The sequence below is a fragment of the Macaca thibetana genome, chromosome 3 (assembly GCF_024542745.1).
Source record: "Macaca thibetana thibetana isolate TM-01 chromosome 3, ASM2454274v1, whole genome shotgun sequence".
Lineage (NCBI taxonomy): Eukaryota > Metazoa > Chordata > Mammalia > Primates > Cercopithecidae > Macaca > Macaca thibetana.
This window is the reverse complement of record NC_065580.1, coordinates 146510817-146529563: the sequence shown is the minus strand read 5'-3', so window position 1 is coordinate 146529563 and position 18747 is coordinate 146510817. Positions and strand designations below refer to the sequence as shown.

The following is an 18747-nucleotide window of genomic DNA, read 5'->3' as shown; positions in this document are numbered from 1 at the left end:
CACCCTTTGCTGACTCTCCTTTAGGACTAAACCCGCCTGCCCCTAACAGCCTGGTTGCTCACACAAAGCCTGTTTGGTAGTCTCTTCACACGGACCTGTGAGACACTGACCTCAGGCCATCCTCCCACCTCGGCCTCCCAAAGTGCCCGGATTACAGGCATGAGCCACCGTGCTTGGTCTGCTAATTTTTTATTTCTGCAGAGATGGGATCTCGCTATGTTGCCCAGGCTGGTCTCCATGTTCTGGGCCCACCCCCTCCTCCTGCCCAGCCGGACGCGGTCTTCCCCAGACGGAGCCCCTTACAGGCAGAGCGTTCTGTACAGAGACCGCAGTCCTAGGCAGAGTCAACCCCACGCGGCCACATAACCGCCCGGAGGGCCGGGGGCAGCGCGGTGAAATGGGAAAGGGTTACACTGGGGGATCCGGGTGCTGGGGACACTGACATTTTCGGTATTATTCTTGAAGCTTTTCCCTAAGTTTGAAATGACCTAAAAACACGTTGTTTTGAGATGGAGGCCTCCTGGGACCCGCAGGAGGCGCGGCCGTGGGCGGGTGGGCCGGGCGGGCCGGGCGGGAGGCGCCGGATGGGTCGCTAGGCCTCCTCCCTCACGCCGGCCTAGCCCTCCTGCCCAACAGGACCCCGGCCGCAACCCTGACAACTTCCCCGCGCCTCGCCCGCCCCACTGCGCCTGCGCGGAGTCGCCTCATTGTGACTCAGCAAGCGCGCCGCCTACGAGAAGCGACTGGACGCTTCGAGAAGGGAAGCGGAAGGGCCAGGAGTGGGCGGGCCTGCGCGGCGCGGCGGGGTGGGATTGGCCGGATGGCTGGTGACGTCTTCGAGGCGCGCCGACGCTACTGGGCCGCGGCCTGGCGGGATTGGCCGGTCTCCGGGAGACGTCGTCGGGGCGCGCCCGGAAACCCGAAGGCCGAGACGGCTCTCAGATCCGGGGGTTGCAGATAAATGGCCGTAGGCCGCTGGCGGCGTGATGTCGCGTTTTGCTGTGGGCGTAGGTGTGCGTCCGACAGCGTCTCGGTCCCAGTGTCGAGGTTCTTTTTGCTTTGCTACCCGGAGCCGACTACGAAGGAGGACACCTGCGTTTCTGTCTCCTCCATCTGTTACCGCAGCTGCCTGGGTCCCGCACGAGAGCTAGGTACGGGGCCGGGATTACGCTGTCCCCCGGGGCCAAGGTGTGCCGGGGGTCGGGCCTGCCAGAGGAGGTCAGGCTGTTCGGGGGTTCGGCCTGTCTGTTGAGAGTCCGGCTGTTTGCTGGGAACCGGGCTTGCTGAGGGACTGGCTGTCTGTTGGGGGCCGGGCCTGCCGGGGGTCTGGCGGTTGGGGGTCCGGCCTGTCTTCTGGGGGCCGGGCCTGCCATTGGGGCCGTAGTACCGAGTCGGACGGGATCGTTAACTCGCCAGCCGAGCGACAGCCACGTAGAAGTGTCTGTTTTCTTGCTACATGCCCGGCCCGCCAGGGTAGGGTGTTGGCTTCTTCGGACGTCTGTTGTGAGTCCAGAACAAAATCATTTGGGGATTCACATCAAATTCTTGTGAATTCCTTGAACAAAACAATTTCGGAACGCTTGCTGTGTGTCGGGCACGGGGAGCTAATAATAAAGCAGCTGATCCGTAATTGGAAACTGTGGGCGAATATGGGCAGGGAAAGAACTAATGGGCACCTTGAGTAGCGGGTGTGTAACTTAGAGGGAACTGGGGAGGCTTGGAGTGGCTTTAAACCGAGGCAGGAGGGGATGAGTAGACGTTTGCTGTGGGCGAGAGTGTTCCAGTCACAGGGGACAGCCTAGGAGGCCTCCAGGAGGGTGGAGAGCGCTGATGGGAGGATCAGGAAAAGGCCCCGGGAGGGCTAGTAGTGGGTACTAGATGACGGGAACCTCGTGAGCCCCAGGAAAAGGCTCCAGGAGGGCTGTTGGGTACTAGATCATGGAGGGGACCTCGTGAACCCCTTGATTTTCTCTTGAGTGCAGCAGTTTCACCAGCTGTTTGCCTGTTTTCCATGGTGACTTAACAGCTTGCGCTTCTCCCTGATCAACTCCAGGTTGATGTCATCGAGGAATAAGTTCACAGACTCAGTGCCTAAGGGAGTTGGAGAGGCGAGGGACAGAGTTAAATCTCCTCTGGATAATGGAGTCAGCTAACGTGATTTAGCACCTAGTAACAGAGTTTTGTTTATGTCAACAAGTATATTCCATGGATAAAATTGTGACTTAAAATTCACCAGAATCGTAATCATCACTGGCAGCTGTGTGAATTGGCTCTCGCCCCTCTCAGTGTGAGTTAAAATAGAAACCCGAGTTCAAGGAGTGCTTCATAGACTAGGAATTAAAAGGCTAGAAAGGAGTCCGTGTCTCTTAATGGGATTAATTACGAATGCCCAATACCTGGTATTTGTACTCAAACTCCATTGAACGCTACCCACACAGCGCGTTTGTTGACTTTCATTAGCTATGAATTGTAAATCCTGGTGACTGAAGGGCAGTCCAGCTTTCCTCCTAACTACTCTAATTCTCGTAGGTGATACTTAACTCTGCCCTCAGCGTTTTGAGCACTGTTCTCATAATGGAGTTTCCTGATTTGGGGAAGCATTGCTCAGAAAAAACTTGCAAGCGGCTAGGTAAGTACTTTTAAGAGACTTAATGGAAAATGGTATTTTGTTGGGGGGAAGCTGACTGTTATGTTAATTAGCTGATAATTGTGTCTAGGCCTTCCTGGCTTTTCAGTATTGGGAACTGCGCTGGTGCAGGTTCTGTTGGACACTTAGCATCCACCACAGGCAGGGTGCAGGGGTGCAGGCTGGCAGGGCTGAGTGGATCCAGTGTGCTGTTTGAGTACTTGCAATGCCTCAGGCCATGGGGTCGGTCTCTAGAAGACAGCCTGACCCTGGGATTGTTTTCGCATGTGTGGGCCTTGAGGACCTATCCATCTTATAAGCCTGAAGCACTCAGTGTAGGTAAACACTTTGATAGTCCCTTCTAGAATTATTTTGTTCCAGTCTTTAAAACACTTCCCTGTTTTTTGTGTTTTAGATTTTCTTCCAGTAAAATGTGATGCGTGTAAACAAGATTTCTGTAAAGATCATTTTACATATGCTGCACATAAGTGTCCGTTTGCATTCCAGAAGGTAATTCATTCTTGATTCAAAAGATTCTCATCTTTACTGTCTGAAGCTGCACTGTCTTGCTGGTATGGTAGGACTAGCCACGTGTGGCTAACTCAGTGAAACTTAAATTTTAAAATCCAGTTTCTCAATCCCACTAGCCTTGTTTCACGTGCCCGCTGTTAGGCAGTACAGATGAACATTTCTGCCCTCACAGGACTTTCTGTTGGATGACTCTCAGGCAACTGAGATCTTATTGTCAGGGACTCATGGAGTCACTTAGTTGTAACCTTGTGTTCCAGGCTTACTTAAGATGTTCAAGGGCTGGGCGCGGTGGCTCAAGCCTGTAATCCCAGCACTTTGGGAGGCCGAGACGGGCGGATCACGAGGTCAGGAGATCGAGACCATCCTGGCTAACACGGTGAAACCCTGCTTCTACTAAAAAAATACAAAAAACTAGCTGGGCATGGTGGCGGGCGCCTGTAGTCCCAGCTACTCAGGAGGCTGAGGCAGGAGAATAGTGTGAACCCAGGAGGCAGAGCTTGCAGTGAGCTGAGATCCAACCACTGCACTCCAGCCTGGGCGACAGAGCAAGACTCCATCTCAAAAAAAAAAAAAAAAAAAAAAGATGTTCAAATACATGGTTCCTTTGATCCATTACACCATAGCTGTGTCTTCACGGGATGCAAGAGAGGTTTTAATATTTGACTTGGAAGCCAATCAGGAAGGCAGTAAATATGCTTATTTATTTGAATAACTGCAGCCTTGACGTCGTATTTTGGTGACTGCCAGAGTACACAGTAGAAACTGAAAGAGGACTCTAAGGACATGAGCTTGCCCCCGAGTCCAGAGGTTTGAGACTTCTGTTGTTGACTTTTCAGATGGTTCCCAGCCCATGTTCGCTTTGTCTCTGGTTAGGTCACAGGTCGTTTTGGTGAACTCTGCCGCTTGACCCTGGTGGCGGTGGTAATGTGGGTGGCCCAGCATTCTGTGCTCTGACCAGTGTTGGCCAGGGTCTGACCCTCCAGCCATTTTTAGGTCATCACCGAGGGTAGGGAGAGTGACTCACATTCCCTGCATTTACTAGGCACGGATGACTAAGCCAGACTGCCCAGCATGTCTTCCCACTGCCCCTTCCTGCCCCGGCATGGGCGGGGTCTGGCTGGAGACCATTTACTAATACTTTATTTTTTCATTTGACCAAATGAGGGAGCACCACCACCTGTGACTCTCCCAGCTCGGGCTGCAGATAATTAAGTTGTGCCCATAATTCTGTGATCACCTGTCACCCGTTTGATGTCGGTTGCCACCTCAGTTTTCTCATTGGCCTTTCCATCAACTCCTGTCCTGGCTCAGGTTTTTAGCCTTGCTGGGCCTTAGCTGCTGGGCGGTCCTCCCCTCCAGAGCCCCCAGCTCAGGTTTTTAGCCTTGCTGGGCCTTCAGCTGCTGGGCGGTCCACCCCTCAGAGCCCCTGCAACCTTTGCCTGCAGCCAGTGACGGTTGTTAGTGCCTGGGAGCTCGCCCTGGTTACACGTGGCCTCATCTGGGCACAAACAACTTTCCAGGTACATAGAAGCCGCTGGGAAACTGCAGAAGGGATCAGGCCGTTGGTGATTGAGGGGAGCTGGAGGGTCTTTGTGGTCTGTGTTTCCCTCCATCTCCTCCCTGTGGAGGCGTCTGGGCAGGCTCTGCTCTCACCTGGGCGATGCCAGCCTGAGATGGCCCCAGTTGGTTTCTGCAGTCAGCTGAAGTCCATTCGTTGAAATTTCACTAGACTCCTTAGGGCAGCTGATGCCCACATTCTAGAGATGGCTGCCGCTAATCCGTGACCCAACGATGCTTTGTTGTCAGAGGGCTCAGGAGACTGGTTTTTGTACTCTGTGTTTAAGTGTGTGCCGCGCAGGAGTACCCGTTTAAAACTTTTACGAGTATAGGTTGTATGAGTCTCAGATGCCATCTTACCTTTGTTTTTAGGATGTTCAGGTCCCGGTATGCCCACTCTGTAATACTCCCATCCCAGTGAAAAAGGGCCAGATACCAGACGTGGTGGTTAGCGATCACATTGACAGAGACTGTGACTCTCATCCTGGGAAGAAGAAAGAGAAGGTAAGGACAGAGCCCACCTCAGTTCCTTCATCCGAGAAGCCTGGTTTTTCCTTGGGAAGAATCAGTTTTATACCTGAAAATTAATCTCAATAGTTGATATACAAAGTAGAAAAGTTGTGACCTAAGGCTGCATTGTCCCTGTGCTAAACTGCGAGCGGCCTGAGTTTTGAGTTTTATAAATGTTCTTTAACATGAGGGATCCCAGGTCAGGTTCGTTGTTCTTGACTGGAATTTACTAGTTTACCTCCTGAGACGGAGAATTCACATGGCTTTCTAGATCCATTCTGTTCATGTGCGTTTCGTTTCTTTTTTTTGTTTTCTTTTTTTGAGACAGAGTCTCGCTCTGTCACCCAGGCTGGAGTGCAGTGGTGCCGTCTTGGCTCACCGCAACCTCCGCCTCCTGAGTTCAAGCGATTCTCATGCCTCAGCCTCCTGAGTAGCTGGGACTACAGGTGTATGCCACCACATCCAGCTAACTTTTGTATTTTTAGCAGAGACAGGGTTTCACTGTGTTGGCCAGGCTGGTCCTGGAACTCCTGACCTCATGGTCTGCCTGCCTCAGCCTCCCAAAGTGCTGAGATTATAGGCGTGAGCCACCACACCCAGCTCAAGGAGCTTCTCTAGCGAGCTGGCTACTGTCAGGCTTAATCTGTTCCTAGTCACGGGTCCTGGTTGGTGGTTACAAACTATCTTAGTATATGATGTTCAGTACTTTACAATTATATTACCATAAACCAAGTAACTCTTAGTCTCAAACATAGAGAATAAAATCGGTGTTCCTTAGTCTGCCACACAAAACCCTCTGTACGGAAGCTTGCTCTGGTCCCCCCATTTCTGGCCCTGTCTGGTTCCCCCTGCTGTGGCTGTATCCTGGGACCCTCAGCCTTTGGAGGTCTCTTAAGCCTCTGAGACACCACAGCTCTCTCTGGCGTACCCACTTCTCCCACACGACACAGTTTCCCATGGTGGGGGCTCACCTAGCACTGCCCTAAGGCCCCCGCACAGGTGTGCCCTCCAGGCTGCTGCTGGCTCACTCTGCTCCCGCCCTTGTGGTGGGCATGGTCTGTTCTGCCTGCATCCCTGCATGGGTCCCTCCTGCATGGTCGCTCAGCATGGCCATGCCTGCCTGCCTTGACCGGAGGGCCACCCCCGGCTGCTGGAACCCTCCCCACTCTGCTTGCCGCCTTCCCCTTTTGGAGTTCTGACTCCTAGGAATTTACATGGCTGCCTACACCCTGGCACCAAAAAAAAAAAACACTGGGTACAGGGACATGATAGATATTTTCCTTGATGGGGACAACCTCCCCTGTCCCAGAGCTCCTGGAGCCAGTGCCTCTGGGGGGCTTGCCTGTCACCCGTGCTTGGCCTCCTTCCCTCCTGCTCCCTGCTTCCTGGCTGCTGCTGTCTGTTGTCCTCCCAGCAGCCCCTCCGGGCCATCTTCACGGAAATCCCAGCTTCAATGCTGGCTTTTCTTTTTTTTTTTTTTTTTTTTTTTAAAGGGACAAAGTCTTGCTCTGTTGCCCAGGCTGGAGTGCAGTGGCGCGAGGTTGCTCACTGCAACCTCTGCGTCCTGGATTCTAGCAATTCCCCTGCCTCAGCCTCCTGAGTAGTTGGAATTACAGGCACACGCTGCCATGCCTGGCTAATTTTTTATATTTTAGTAGAGATGGGGTTTCACCGTGTTGCCCAAGCTGGTCTCGAACTCCTGAGCTCAGGCACTTCAGCCGTCTTGGCTTCCCAAAGTGCTGGGATGACAGGCATGAGCCACCGTACCCGGCCCCATGTTCTTCTTACCTGCACTGAGATGGTCAAATGAAATTTTGCATCTGTACTCGGTGCAGACAGGAACCATGTCTAGTTTAAATGTGAATGTTCTTACTGGGGGCTGTTAAAAGAATTTCTTATTAAGGCCGGCACAGTGACTCACACATGTATTCTTAGCACTTTGGGAGGCCAAGGTGGGAGGATCACTTGAGGCTGAGTTTGAGACCAGCCTGGGCAACATGGGAAGACCCCATGTCTACTAAAATAGACAAAATTAGCTGCACGTGGCGGTGTGCACCTGCAGTACCAGGTACTAGGGAGGCTGAAGCAGGAGAATCACTTGAGCCCAGGAGGCAGAGGTTGCAGTGAGCCGAGATTGAACGACTGCACTCCAGCCTGGGCAACAGAGCGAGACCCTGTCTCCAAAAAAAGAACGACTTGTTGAAGTCATTTTGCTCTCTCAGATTTTTACATACCGTTGCTCAAAAGAGGGCTGCAAGAAGAAAGAGATGCTGCAGATGGCATGTGCCCAGTGTCACGGCAACTTCTGTATCCAGCACAGACACCCTTTGGACCATAGCTGCAGACACGGGAGTCGCCCTACCGTCAAAGCCGGGTGAGAAGAGACTCAGCTGCGATGGCTTGGAACACGCAGTAGCTTGCGTGGAAGCAGCTTGCACTCTAGTGGGAGGCGGCGCCCCATCGAGCACCGTCCCACACTGACTGCTGACCTTGTTTGTTGAGGGAGATGGGACTATAATAAAGTTGAATGCTGAAGTTGATTCTGGTGGTTCTCATTTCCCACTACTGCCGTCACCAAGTACTACAAACTGGGCGGCTCAAACCACAGAAATCAGTTCTTTCACAGTTCTGGGGGCTGGAAGTCCAGGCGCAGGGTGTTGGCAGTGCCGGCCCCTTCTGAGGCCTGCGGGGAGCATCGGCTTCATCTCCCCAGCATCTCGGAGCTCGTCGATGCGCAACCCCCGTCTCCACCTTCATCTTCACACGCCATTCTGTGTGTGTCCTGACTTCCCCTTTTTGTAAGGATGCTGGTCATGTGATCCCACACTCGTGATCCCTTAAAGACTTGTGACTTCTGGAAAGACCCTGTCTCCACAGAAGGTCACACTCTGAGGTACTGAGTCTAGGGCTCCAGCGTGTCTTGGGGATATGATTCAACTCAATGCTAATATTTGTCAAATTGGGAGGCATCTGCATCTGCTAAGCTGTTGCACCTGGTGGTATCTTGTGTCCGTCCCTGGGCCGGGTCGGTGGTAGTCGCTTACCTGCAGGAAGCTGTGTGGGTTCTTGCGGTCAGCACGTGGAGGCTGAGCTGACCATCCACCCTCTCTGTAGGTGCTCACCCATGACAGCCTCTGAATCTAAGCCGTCGGGAGATTTCCTCGCCCTGGCTCCTGGAGTGCTGGCCCAGCGACTCAGGTACTGGTTCACCCGGCTCATGTGAACACAGGTCTGCGTGGGGTGCTGCAGCTCTTCAGTGGTGACCATGGAAAGGCTGCGTGTGTAACTACAGTGTGACGTGATGCTCCAGTGGTGTGACTTCATCAGAGTAGATGAAGGACACAGGACCGGGGCCCCAGGTTACAAAAGCAGCTCACTCCACAAGCTCGCAGCAGCATCGAAGAGCTGGTTTCTGAAACAGCTTTCTGCCCTCCAAGATCTTCAGACCAACCCTTCTGTGTCATTCAAGACAAACCTGAAGAGAGCTGTTCTTTGTGGTGGAAAGTAGAGTGATTAGGTCCTTCCCATCCGCGCTGCCGTGTGGGTTATCTCCACTCTAGAAAACTTCCGCACTCGGGTACCCCCGTACTTCTAATGGCAAATAGCCTGAAACCGTGAAACTTTCCCATTTAAATACACACATTAGGCCGGGCGTGGTGCCTCACACCTGTAATCCCAGCACTTTGGGAGGGCGAGGTGGGTGGATCACCCAAGGTCAGGAGTTCAAAACCAGCAAACACCAGACGGCTCACTTATGCGCTCTTCACCATGTTGCCTCTGTAACGATGTGGCTCTCTGGCCGAGAAGGTGGGGAAGGACATCCACCTGCCTGGCTGAGGGTTCTTGTCCAGTGGTGGCCACAGGCACTACTCGCATTCCCTGAGGCACGGCTGTGCCTGCTCCTGACTTCCAAGGGGCTGGGACTCGCTGTGTGAGAGAAGGTGTGTCTTCTTGGACCAATTGTCCCTGCCATAGCCAACTTAAAACAGGCACAGTTCAGCCAGGTGCAGTGGCTCACGCCTGTAATCCCAGCACTTTGGGAGGCGGAGGCAGGCGGATCACCTGAGGTCAGGAGTTGGAGACCAGCCTGGTCAACATGGTGAAACCCCATCTCTACTAAAACAAAAATTAGCCAGGTGTGGTGGTGGCACATGCTTGTAATGCCAGCTACTCAGGAGGCTGTGGCAGGAGAATCACTTGAACTTGGGAGGCAGAGGTTGCAGTGAGCCAAGATTGTGCCACTGCACCTCCAGCCTGGGAGACAGTGAGACTCAATCTCAAAAAAAAAAAAAAAAAAAACACAGTTGTCAGCAGCCAGCCAGCCTGAGAGACAGCTGCTTTGCACCTGGATGTGATTTCAGCACCAGCAAAGTTGCAAAATGCCACCTGTTGAAGATGGCTCTGTCCAGTGACGAAGCAGTGGAAACTTCCAGAAGTGACTTAAAACGACAATGGCAGGATAGGGCTTCCTTAAGTACTGGAGATTACAGGAGACTGGGTTTTATAGGATTGAAGAGCAGAAAGCCAAAACAATGCAGGGGAGGGGAGGGAGGGTGGGGTGTGAGGTCCACAGTCCTTCGTGGCTTAGATGACAGATGCACCCTTCGTGGCCTGACACTCTCCACCACTGATTTTGTGAAGCGATGAACACGGGTAACATAAATACTGGTCTTAGGTTTATACTGACAGCTGCTATGCGCATCAAGAGTGCAGTGATTTTCTGGGAACTTAGGGGGTGCTGGAATAAGGTGAAATAAAATGCCCCCGAGTTCCATCCTGATCTGAACTGCCCTGGCCATCCAGGTGCCCACCAGGCAACCCGCTGAGAGTTCACAAAAACATGAGCCACTGCATTTTTTTTTTTCTGGTTTCACCGTCTCAAAATGTAACGGGAAGGGTTTGTATTGTTTCCGTTGTATGAAAAGGTGATCAGACCTGCAGTCAGGCAAACAATGTTTCTGTCAATGACGGACCACGCGATGATGCTGTATTTTCACTATACCTTTTTATTTCAATCTGTCACAAACTTGTTTGCTTTCATTACTTTTAATTGACATAATTGTACATATTGATGGGGTACATTGTGGTATTTGGAGGAGTTTGAGACCAGCCTGGCCAACATGGTGAAACCCCGTCCCCCCTAAAAATATAAGCAGCCAGTCGTGGTGGTGGGCACCTGTAATCCCAGCTACTTGGGAGGCTGAGGCAGGAAGATTGCTTGGACCCGGGAGGCAGAGGTTGCAGGGAGTCGAGATCGCACCACTGTACTCTAGCCTGGGTGACAGAGCAAGACTCCATCTCAAAAAAAACAAGTAAAAACAAGCTGGTCACCCTTCAGTCCGACAGAATGCTGGGATGTAATCCTCCCAGCAGGCTGGACCACACCAGGCCTAGGTTTAGAAGCACAAACACGCAGCGCCGTGCCACAGTGGCCCACAGCATTCAGCGCACTCGCACTCTGCACACGTTTGTCACCTGGGAGCCACAGACTACGCCCTACAGCCTAGGTGTGGAGGAGGCCGGACCATCGGACCATTGAACTGTGTCAGTCACTCTAGGATGTTTGCACAACAATGCAATCACCTGACCACGCACATCCCTGACACTAGGTGACATGTGACTGTTTCTGTGCTTATTTCATGGGGTCTGTCCTAGGCCAGCGGTTCCCAAGCCCTAGCCTGTGTCAAAACACAGGGCTCCTTTCGGGAGGGTGCTGGACCCCACCCCGAGGCCCTGATTCTGTGGTCTGAGGTGGACTCAGGTTTACACCTGGAGCTGCCTGGGTGACACGTCTGGTCTGGGACTGCGCCTGGACAAGCCATTTCCCTGCGTCTCCAGCACTGCCGGCCATGTGTGCTGTGGAGCAGTGAAAGTGCAGACGGCACAGTGTTCAGTGTGGTTAAGTTTAAAAACCACTAACTTGGCCGGGCGCGGTGGCTCAAGCCTGTAATCCCAGCACTTTGGGAGGCCGAGACGGGTGGATCATGAGGTCAGGAGATCGAGACCATCCTGGTAACACGGTGAAACCCCGTCTCTACTAAAAAATACAAAAAAAAAACTAGCCGGGTGAGTTGGCGGGCGCCTGTAGTCCCAGCTACTCGGGAGGCTGAGGCAGGAGAATGGCGTAAACCCGGGAGGCGGAGCTTGCAGTGAGCTGAGATCTGGCCACTGCACTCCAGCCCGGGTGACAGAGCGAGACTCCGTCTCAAAAAAAAAAAAACCCACTAACTTGGTTCAGTCAGTGGAAAACTTAGGTACGTTAGGAACCTGGGTATGTGAACTGAATTTGCAGATGAGGCGTTCTAATGAAAAGTTTTTAATTTTTAAAGTCTTAAGAAACAATGTTCTGATAATTTAATGTTCAAATTGAGATGTTTCCAGCCGGGCCCAGTGGCTTACGCCTGGAATCCCAGCACCTTGGGAGGCTGAGGTGGGAGGATTGCTTGAGCCCAGACGTTTGAGACAGGATTGGGCAATGTAGTAAGATGAAGTATCTCAAAAAAATAAGTAGCCGGGCATGATGGTGTGTACATGTGGTCCCAGTTACTCAGGAGGCTGAGGTGGGTGGATTACCTGAGCCTGGGGACGTCAAGGCTGCAGGGAGCTGTGATCACACCGCTGCACTCCAGCCTGGGTGACAGAGAGCAAGACTGTCTCATTTAAAAAAAAAAAAAAAAAACAGGCGCGGTGGCTCACACCTGTAATCCCAGCATTTTGGGAGGCTGAGGCAGGCGGATCACAAGGTCAGGAGTTCAAGACCAGCCTGGCCAACATGGTACCACCCCGTCTCTATTAAAAATACAAAAATTAGCCAGGCGTGGTGGCAGGCACCTGTGATCCCAGCTACTTGGGAGTCAGGAGAATCACTTGAACCCAGGAAGAGGAGTTGCAGTAAGCTGAGATTGTGCTATTGCATTCCAGCCTGGCCCACAGAGTGACACTCTGTCTCAAAAAAAAAAAAAAAGTATCCAAAACACACTGGGCTTTGAAGACAATACCAAATATCTATCGGTCTGTCTGTCTATCTGTCTGTCTCTCTCTCTCTCACTCACTGTTAAAAGTATTGTTTCCGGCCGGGCGCGGTGGCTCAAGCCTGTAATCCCAGCACTTTGGGAGGCCGAGACGGGTGGATCACGAGGTCAGGAGATCCAGACCATCCTGGCTAACACAGTGAAACCCCGTCTCTACTAAAAAATACAAAAAACTAGCCGGGCGAGGTGGCGGGCGCCTGTAGTCCCAGCTACTCGGGAGGCTGAGGCAGGAGAATGGCGTAAACCCAGGAGGCGGAGCTTGCAGTGAGCTGAGATCCGGCCACTGCATTCCAGCCTGGGCGACAGAGTGAGACTCTGTCTCAAAAAAAAAAAAAAAAAAAAAAAAAGTATTGTTTCCATGTTGCCTTTATTGTAGAGTGGGGTCCAGGCATCCACTGGGAGGCTTGGAACAGATCCCCAGAGGATAAACGGGGACTGCTGTATAATTTTTGTAGCACAGAGTTAGAAATGTGTGTATATTTTCTAGAAATGCAAATAAAACCAAGGCCTGAAGAGCAAAAAAATTTATATGTTGAAATAATATTTTGAATATGCTAGGTTAATAAAGCATTAAAATGAATTGGCCGGGCGCGGTGGCTCAAGCCTGTAATCCCAGCACTTTGGGAGGCCGAGGCGGGCGGATCACAAGGTCAGGAGATCGAGACCACAGTGAAACCCCATCTCTACTAAAAATACAAAAAATTAGCCGGGCGCGGTGGCGGGCGCCTGTAGTCCCAGCTACTCAGGAGGCTGAGGCAGGAGAATGGCAGGAACCCGGGAGGCGGAGCTTGCAGTGAGCCGAGATCGCGCCACTGCACTCCACCCTGGGCAACAGCGTGAGACTCCGTCTCAAAAAAAAAAAAAAAAAAAAAAAAAAGAATTTCACTTGTTTAAAAAATATTTACATGTCGAAATAATATTTTGAATATGCTAGGTTAATAAAGCATTAAAATGAATTTCACTTGTTTAAAAAATATTTACATGTTGAAATATTTTGAATATGCTAGGTTAATAAAGCATTAAAATGAATTTCACTTGCTGGGTTTTACTGTGGTTGCTCAAAATTTGGAAACTGGGTGGTCAGCTTGGTGCTGTCTCTGTTGGATGGCGTTGTCTAGCACTCTCACCAAAGGCCAAACAGCCCTGGCACGTTTTCTCAGTGGGGAGGGGCAGCGCCTGGTTCATGTGCTGGGTTTTCTGTCTTCGATTTGACGGAGTATTGAAGTATAAAACTTAAGAGCAAGGCCAGGCGTGGTGGCTCAGGCCTGTAAGACAAAAACTTTGGGGGGCCAAGGTGGATGGATCACTTGAACCCAGAAGTTCGAGACCAGCCTGGGCCACATGGCAAAACCCTGTCTCTACAAAAAATACAAAAATTAGCCAGGTGTGGTGCTGCATGCCCGGAGTCCCACCAACTCGGGAGACAGAGGTGAGAGGATTGCTTGAGCCCAGGACCTCAAGGCTGCAGTGAACCATGTTTGTGCCACTGCACTCCAGTCTGGATGACAGAGCGAGACCCTTCTCAAAAAAAAAGTTGGTGGAACCCGAAGCCTCCCTGATGGAAATGAAGGTGTCCCCAGAGCGTCACTCAGAGCAGGCGAGTCGGCCGTGGCCCCCGCTGGCTGGAGCGTCAGAGCAGGCGAGTCGGCCGTGGCCCTCCTGGCTGGAGCGTGACTCAGAGCGAGCGAGTCGGCCGTGGCCCCGCTGGCTGGAGCGTCACTGAGAGCGGGTGAGTCGGCCGTGGCCCTCCTGGCTGGAGCGTCACTCAGAGCGGGCGAGTCGGCCATGGCCCTCCTGGCTGGAGCGTCACCCAGAGCAGCGAGTCGGCCGTGGCCCCGCTGACTGGAGCATTAGAGTCAACCGTGGAGGTCACCAGCCCTGCCTGAAGAAGCGGATTTGGACCTGGACTGGTGGGGCGTGGCAGCAGATGTTTGCAGATGCTGAACGTTTTCTCTCGCTAGGTTGGACAGGCTCCCAATCCTGTGCCTGGCGCCTCCCGTCGTCACCCCACCTGCCTACAGCAGGGGAAGCACGTCTCGGGAAGCGTCCTCGCCCCCTGCTGTGGGGGCTCTCCTTTGTCTGAGTTGGGCTTTGGCTGGCATCACTGGGTTTTTTGGGCAGGGCCCAGGGCCACTCTGTCGCCCCTGGTGCCCGGCATTTTGGATGGGATCCTGGGAGCCTGGCTGCTACTTCCCTTTCTGGTGTACGGGCTGCAGTATCAAACATTTTCACAAGATGTCCCCAAAAGGCCTTTGAGTCAGAGTGAGGGTTGACAGCGTCCAGCATTCCTGGTGAGAAATTAGGTGCAGCGTTACAGGAAGGACGGATATAACCAGCCCGTCAATCCTAACTCAGTTTCTCTAGGTTAACAAAGTTAAAAGGGGTCGGGGATATTTTTAAATGTACTCTTCATTAACCTTCCAGATGTATTCTTTTCTGTAAGCCTAAGACTGCACTTGAAAGATCAGCTCTGAAATGAGTTCCTAAAATAGGTCAGTGGCTGAAATTGCCGTAGTTTCCCAAATGTTAAGCTTAAGAATGAGGATCTTTTCGGCCGGGCGCGGTGGCTCACGCCTGTAATCCCAGCACTTTGGGAGGCTGAGGTGGGCGGATCACGAGGTCAGGCGTTTGAGACCAGCCTGGCCAGCATGATGAAACCCCGTCTCGACTAAAGATACAAAAAAAATTAGCCAGGCATGGTGGCACGTGCCTATGTAATCCCAGCTACTTGGGAGGCTGAGGCAGGAGAATCGCTTGAACCCGGGAGGTGGAGTTTGCAGTGAACTGAGATCGTGGCATTGCACTCCAGCCTGGGTGACAGGGTGAGACTCTGCCTCAAAAAAAAAGAAAAAAACACTTTTTAGAGCAGCTCTCTAATTTTGCATTCTGGATTTTTTTTTTTTTTTTTTTTTTTTTTTGAGGCAGAGTCCTGCTCTGTCGCCCAGGCTGGAGTGCACTGGCGTGATCTTGGCTCACTGCAAGCTCCACCTTCTGGGTTCACACCATTCTCCTGCCTCAGCCTCCCGAGTAGCTGGGAATACAGGCGCCTGCCACCTCGCCCAGCTAATTTTTTGTATTTTTAGTAGAGATGGGGATATTCACCGTGTTAGCCAGGATGGTCTCAATCTCCTGACCTTGTGATCTGCCTGCCTCGGCCTCCCAAAGCATTGGGATTACAGGTGTGAGCCACCACGCCCGGCCCGCATTCTGGATGTTTCTCCACACTAAAGCTATTTTTGCAGATAGTTGTGCTGTGGTGAATCTTAAGAAAAAAATGAAACAGCAGTCCACTCAGAGGAGGCTCTTCATGGGCCAGCGTTTCCATCTCCTGGTTGCACTTGAACAGTCCCTGGAGAATGAGAGCAATTAGAAAGGTTACTGTTTCTATGGCAGTTGGGAAGAAAGTAAGACATTCTAGATAAAATCGGCTGTTCGGCGAGCCAGGGTCAGTGCACAGTGCTGAGCGGTGTGATCATTTGCTGGGGTGATTTGGGCCGGTTGTTGGGCTGGGCGTTGACTCAGTTCCCCAGGACTTCTGTGGCACCCACACTTTGTCAGTCATTCGCAGCCTCTGATTCTCTGTTCTGTGGGGGTCCAAGCCCATCTTCCATTGTGCTACATAGCTGGGTCTCTTGGCGGTAAATTTTGGAAGTTCTGTCTGAAGCAGTGATTCCTAAACTTGTTCAGGTGTCAGAAACCCAACCAGTCTTGGCCTTCCGGGGCCTACCAAGAACACAGCTGAACTGAGTGCTGCATGTGTTCTGACAATACGAGGTGCATTAGATACTGAATCTAGCGTAAACAGACAAGCGTCCAGGGTGTGTCATGAAGTTTGTAGGAAGAAAGAGAAGTGGAGAAAGCGGTATCACTTTAAGCTTTGCTGTAAATGAGAAAAGCCAGCTTAATCCAATTTGAGGCCAGAGATCCTTGGGAGATGGTTGAGAGTATTTTGCAACAGTTGGACCGATCAGCTATGGTTCACAGTCTTATGAAAACAGCTAGTAACGGCCAGGCACGGTGGCTCACAGCTGTAATCCCAGTACTTTGAAAGGCGGAGGCGGGCAGATCACTGAAGTCAGGAGTTTGAGGCCAGCCTGGCTAACATGGTGAAATCCTGTCTATACTAAAAACAAAAATTTTCTGGGTGTGGTGGTGAGCACCTGGAATCCCAGCACTGTGGGAGGCCAAGGTGGGTGGTTCATTTGAGGTCAGGAGTTTGAGACCAGCCTGGACAACATGGTAAAACCCTGCCTCTACTAAAAATACAAAAATTAGCCGGGTGTGGTGGCGGGCACCTGTCGTCCCAGCTTTTCAGGAGGCCGATGCAGGAGAATTGCTTGAGCCCAGGAGATGGAGGCTGCAGTGACCCGAGATTGTGCCACTGCACTCCAGCCTGGGCAACACAGTGAGACTCTGTCTGAAAACAAAAGTTTCATATCTCAGACACCAATAATTTAGTGTTCAATAAAGTAGGAAGTGAGTGATATAACTTCTTAATATTGTAAAACATGCATACCTCATCAAACAATAAAAGAATGTAGTAAGATAATAGGATGTAAAACTAACACACAGGATCAAAAGCCTTCATTCCCACAAACAATAATCAGAAGATGTAACGGAAGAGGAAAACCCCATTTACAATGGCAATAAAGATAAAACACATAGGGAATAAACTTAAGACATGTAAGACCTATATTGGATAAAACTTTAAAATGTGTTTCATGAAGTTTTATTTTGGAAGAAAAGAGAGAAAAATGTGTGTTTCATGAAAGGTACAATAGTAGATGCAAATCAATGGAGAGACAATCCTTGTTCTTGGAAGACTCAACAACCAAGAAAGACGGGTGTAAGACATAACGTGAGAGTATGTGAGAATGACCCTAGATAGCCTTACAAGGGTATCATCTGACAATGTGTGAGGATGACCCCAGATAGCCTTACACGGCTATCTTGTAAAGGATATTCAGATTTACCTATTCAGGGCCCATCTTGTGCTCACCCTGCCACAGCCCTGGGATCAGCCATTTCTCCCAGAAGCCCTGGTCCATGTTCATGGGGGATGGTATTTAGGAGCCATGCTCTGGGTGCTAGGAGTACTCAGTGCCACTGGGATGTCATTGTGTCCTACCAGGTCCCTCCCACAATGCGTGGGAATTATGGGAGCTACAATTCAAGATGAGATTTGGGTGGGGACACGGCCAAACCGTATCAATTTCTAATTTCCAAAAATAAAAATGAAAAAATTTTCTTTTCATTTTTTTTTTTTTTTTTTTTTTGAGACAGAGTCTAACTCCATCACCCAGGCTGGAGTGCAGTGGTGTGATCGTAGTTCACTGCAGCCTCCATCTTCCAGGCTCAAGCAATCCTTCCACCTCAGCCTCCTAAGCAGCTGGGACTATAGGCGTGCACCACCACACCCAGCTAATTTTCTATTTTTATTTTTGTAGACACGAGGTCTCACTATGTTGCCCAGGCTGGTCTTGAACTCCTGGTGTCCATCCATCCTCCTGACTCAGCCTCCCAAAGTGCTGGGATTACAGGCCTGAGCCACTGCACCTGGCCATGATTCACTTTTTTTTTTTTTTTTTTTTTTGAGCTAGAGTCTTGCTCTGTTGCCCAGGCTGGAGTGTGCAGTGGTATGATCTCGGCTTATTGCAACCTCCACCTCCCGGGTTCAATTGGTTCTCATGCCTCAGCCTCCCGAGTAGCTGGGACTACAGGTGCATGCCACCATGCCTGGCTAATTTTTGTATTTTTAGTAGAGATGGAGTTTCACCACATTGGCCAGGCTGGTGTTGAACTCCTGACTTCAAGCGATCCATCCACCTCAGCCTCCCAAAGTGCTGGGATTACAGGTGTGAGTCACCGCACCCAGCCGACTTCTAATGAACAGAATATGGCAAAGCCCAGGGAAGTCACTTCTGATATTAGGGTGCAAGGAGACTGTGACGTCCGTCTTGTGTGTGCCCCCGCTTGTGTGTGCTTGCTCCGACTAAGGCAAGCCAGCTGTGGTGTTGTGAGCTTCCTTGTGGAGAGGCCCATGTACCAAGGAACTGAGGGTGGCCTGTGGGCAGCAGCCAGCAAGGCTGAGGCCCTTCTCCAGTGACCTTGGAGGACTGAGTCCTTACAATATCCATGGGTGTGAGCTTGTGAGTGGATCATTCCAGACAAGCTTTCAGATGAAACCACAGCCCTGGGAGACACCTTGACCACAACTTGCTGAAACCTTGAGGCAAAGGCACAGAGCTCAGCCACACCCACTTTCCTGACCCCGGATACCATGAGAAAATAAATGTTCTTTTAGGCTGCTAAATGTTGGGTTAATTTGTTATGCAGAAATAGGAAACAAATACAATCTTCTACCAGTAAGGAAGAGTGCACCTTCTTTGCTTGTCACCTTTGGATTCCTGAGGCAACAGTACATCATCCTTAATATGGCTGCGAAGCACTTAACTTACTGGGTGACTTGAAAGCGTGCTTTTTTTTTTTTTT

At 51.3% G+C, this 18747-nt stretch overlaps 2 protein-coding genes across 2 annotated transcripts in view; one reads left to right on the top strand and one right to left on the bottom strand.

Moving 5' to 3' along the window:
• NUDT1 (nudix hydrolase 1) overlaps positions 1-18747 on the bottom strand; it is a 1171653-nt gene that overhangs the window by 1135319 nt on the left and 17587 nt on the right. The window lies entirely within an intron of this gene.
• On the top strand, positions 845-9499 carry ZFAND2A (zinc finger AN1-type containing 2A). Its single transcript, XM_050784284.1, has 6 exons — positions 845-1151; positions 2530-2629; positions 3042-3136; positions 5087-5218; positions 7447-7598; positions 8339-9499. The coding sequence occupies exons 2-6, from the start codon at positions 2575-2577 to the stop codon at positions 8445-8447; spliced, it is 543 nt and encodes a 180-aa protein (XP_050640241.1). The 5' UTR covers positions 845-1151; positions 2530-2574; the 3' UTR covers positions 8448-9499.

Bases quoted from the DNA above. Each gene is read 5' to 3' on its own strand.
- ZFAND2A (XM_050784284.1), top strand. From the start codon at position 2,575: ATGGAGTTTCCTGATTTGGGGAAGCATTGCTCAGAAAAAACTTGCAAG. The intron at 2,630-3,041 runs GTAAGTACTTTT...TTTGTGTTTTAG, and splicing joins AAAAACTTGCAAGCGGCTAG to ATTTTCTTCCAGTAAAATGT. The intron at 3,137-5,086 runs GTAATTCATTCT...CTTTGTTTTTAG, and splicing joins GTCCGTTTGCATTCCAGAAG to GATGTTCAGGTCCCGGTATG.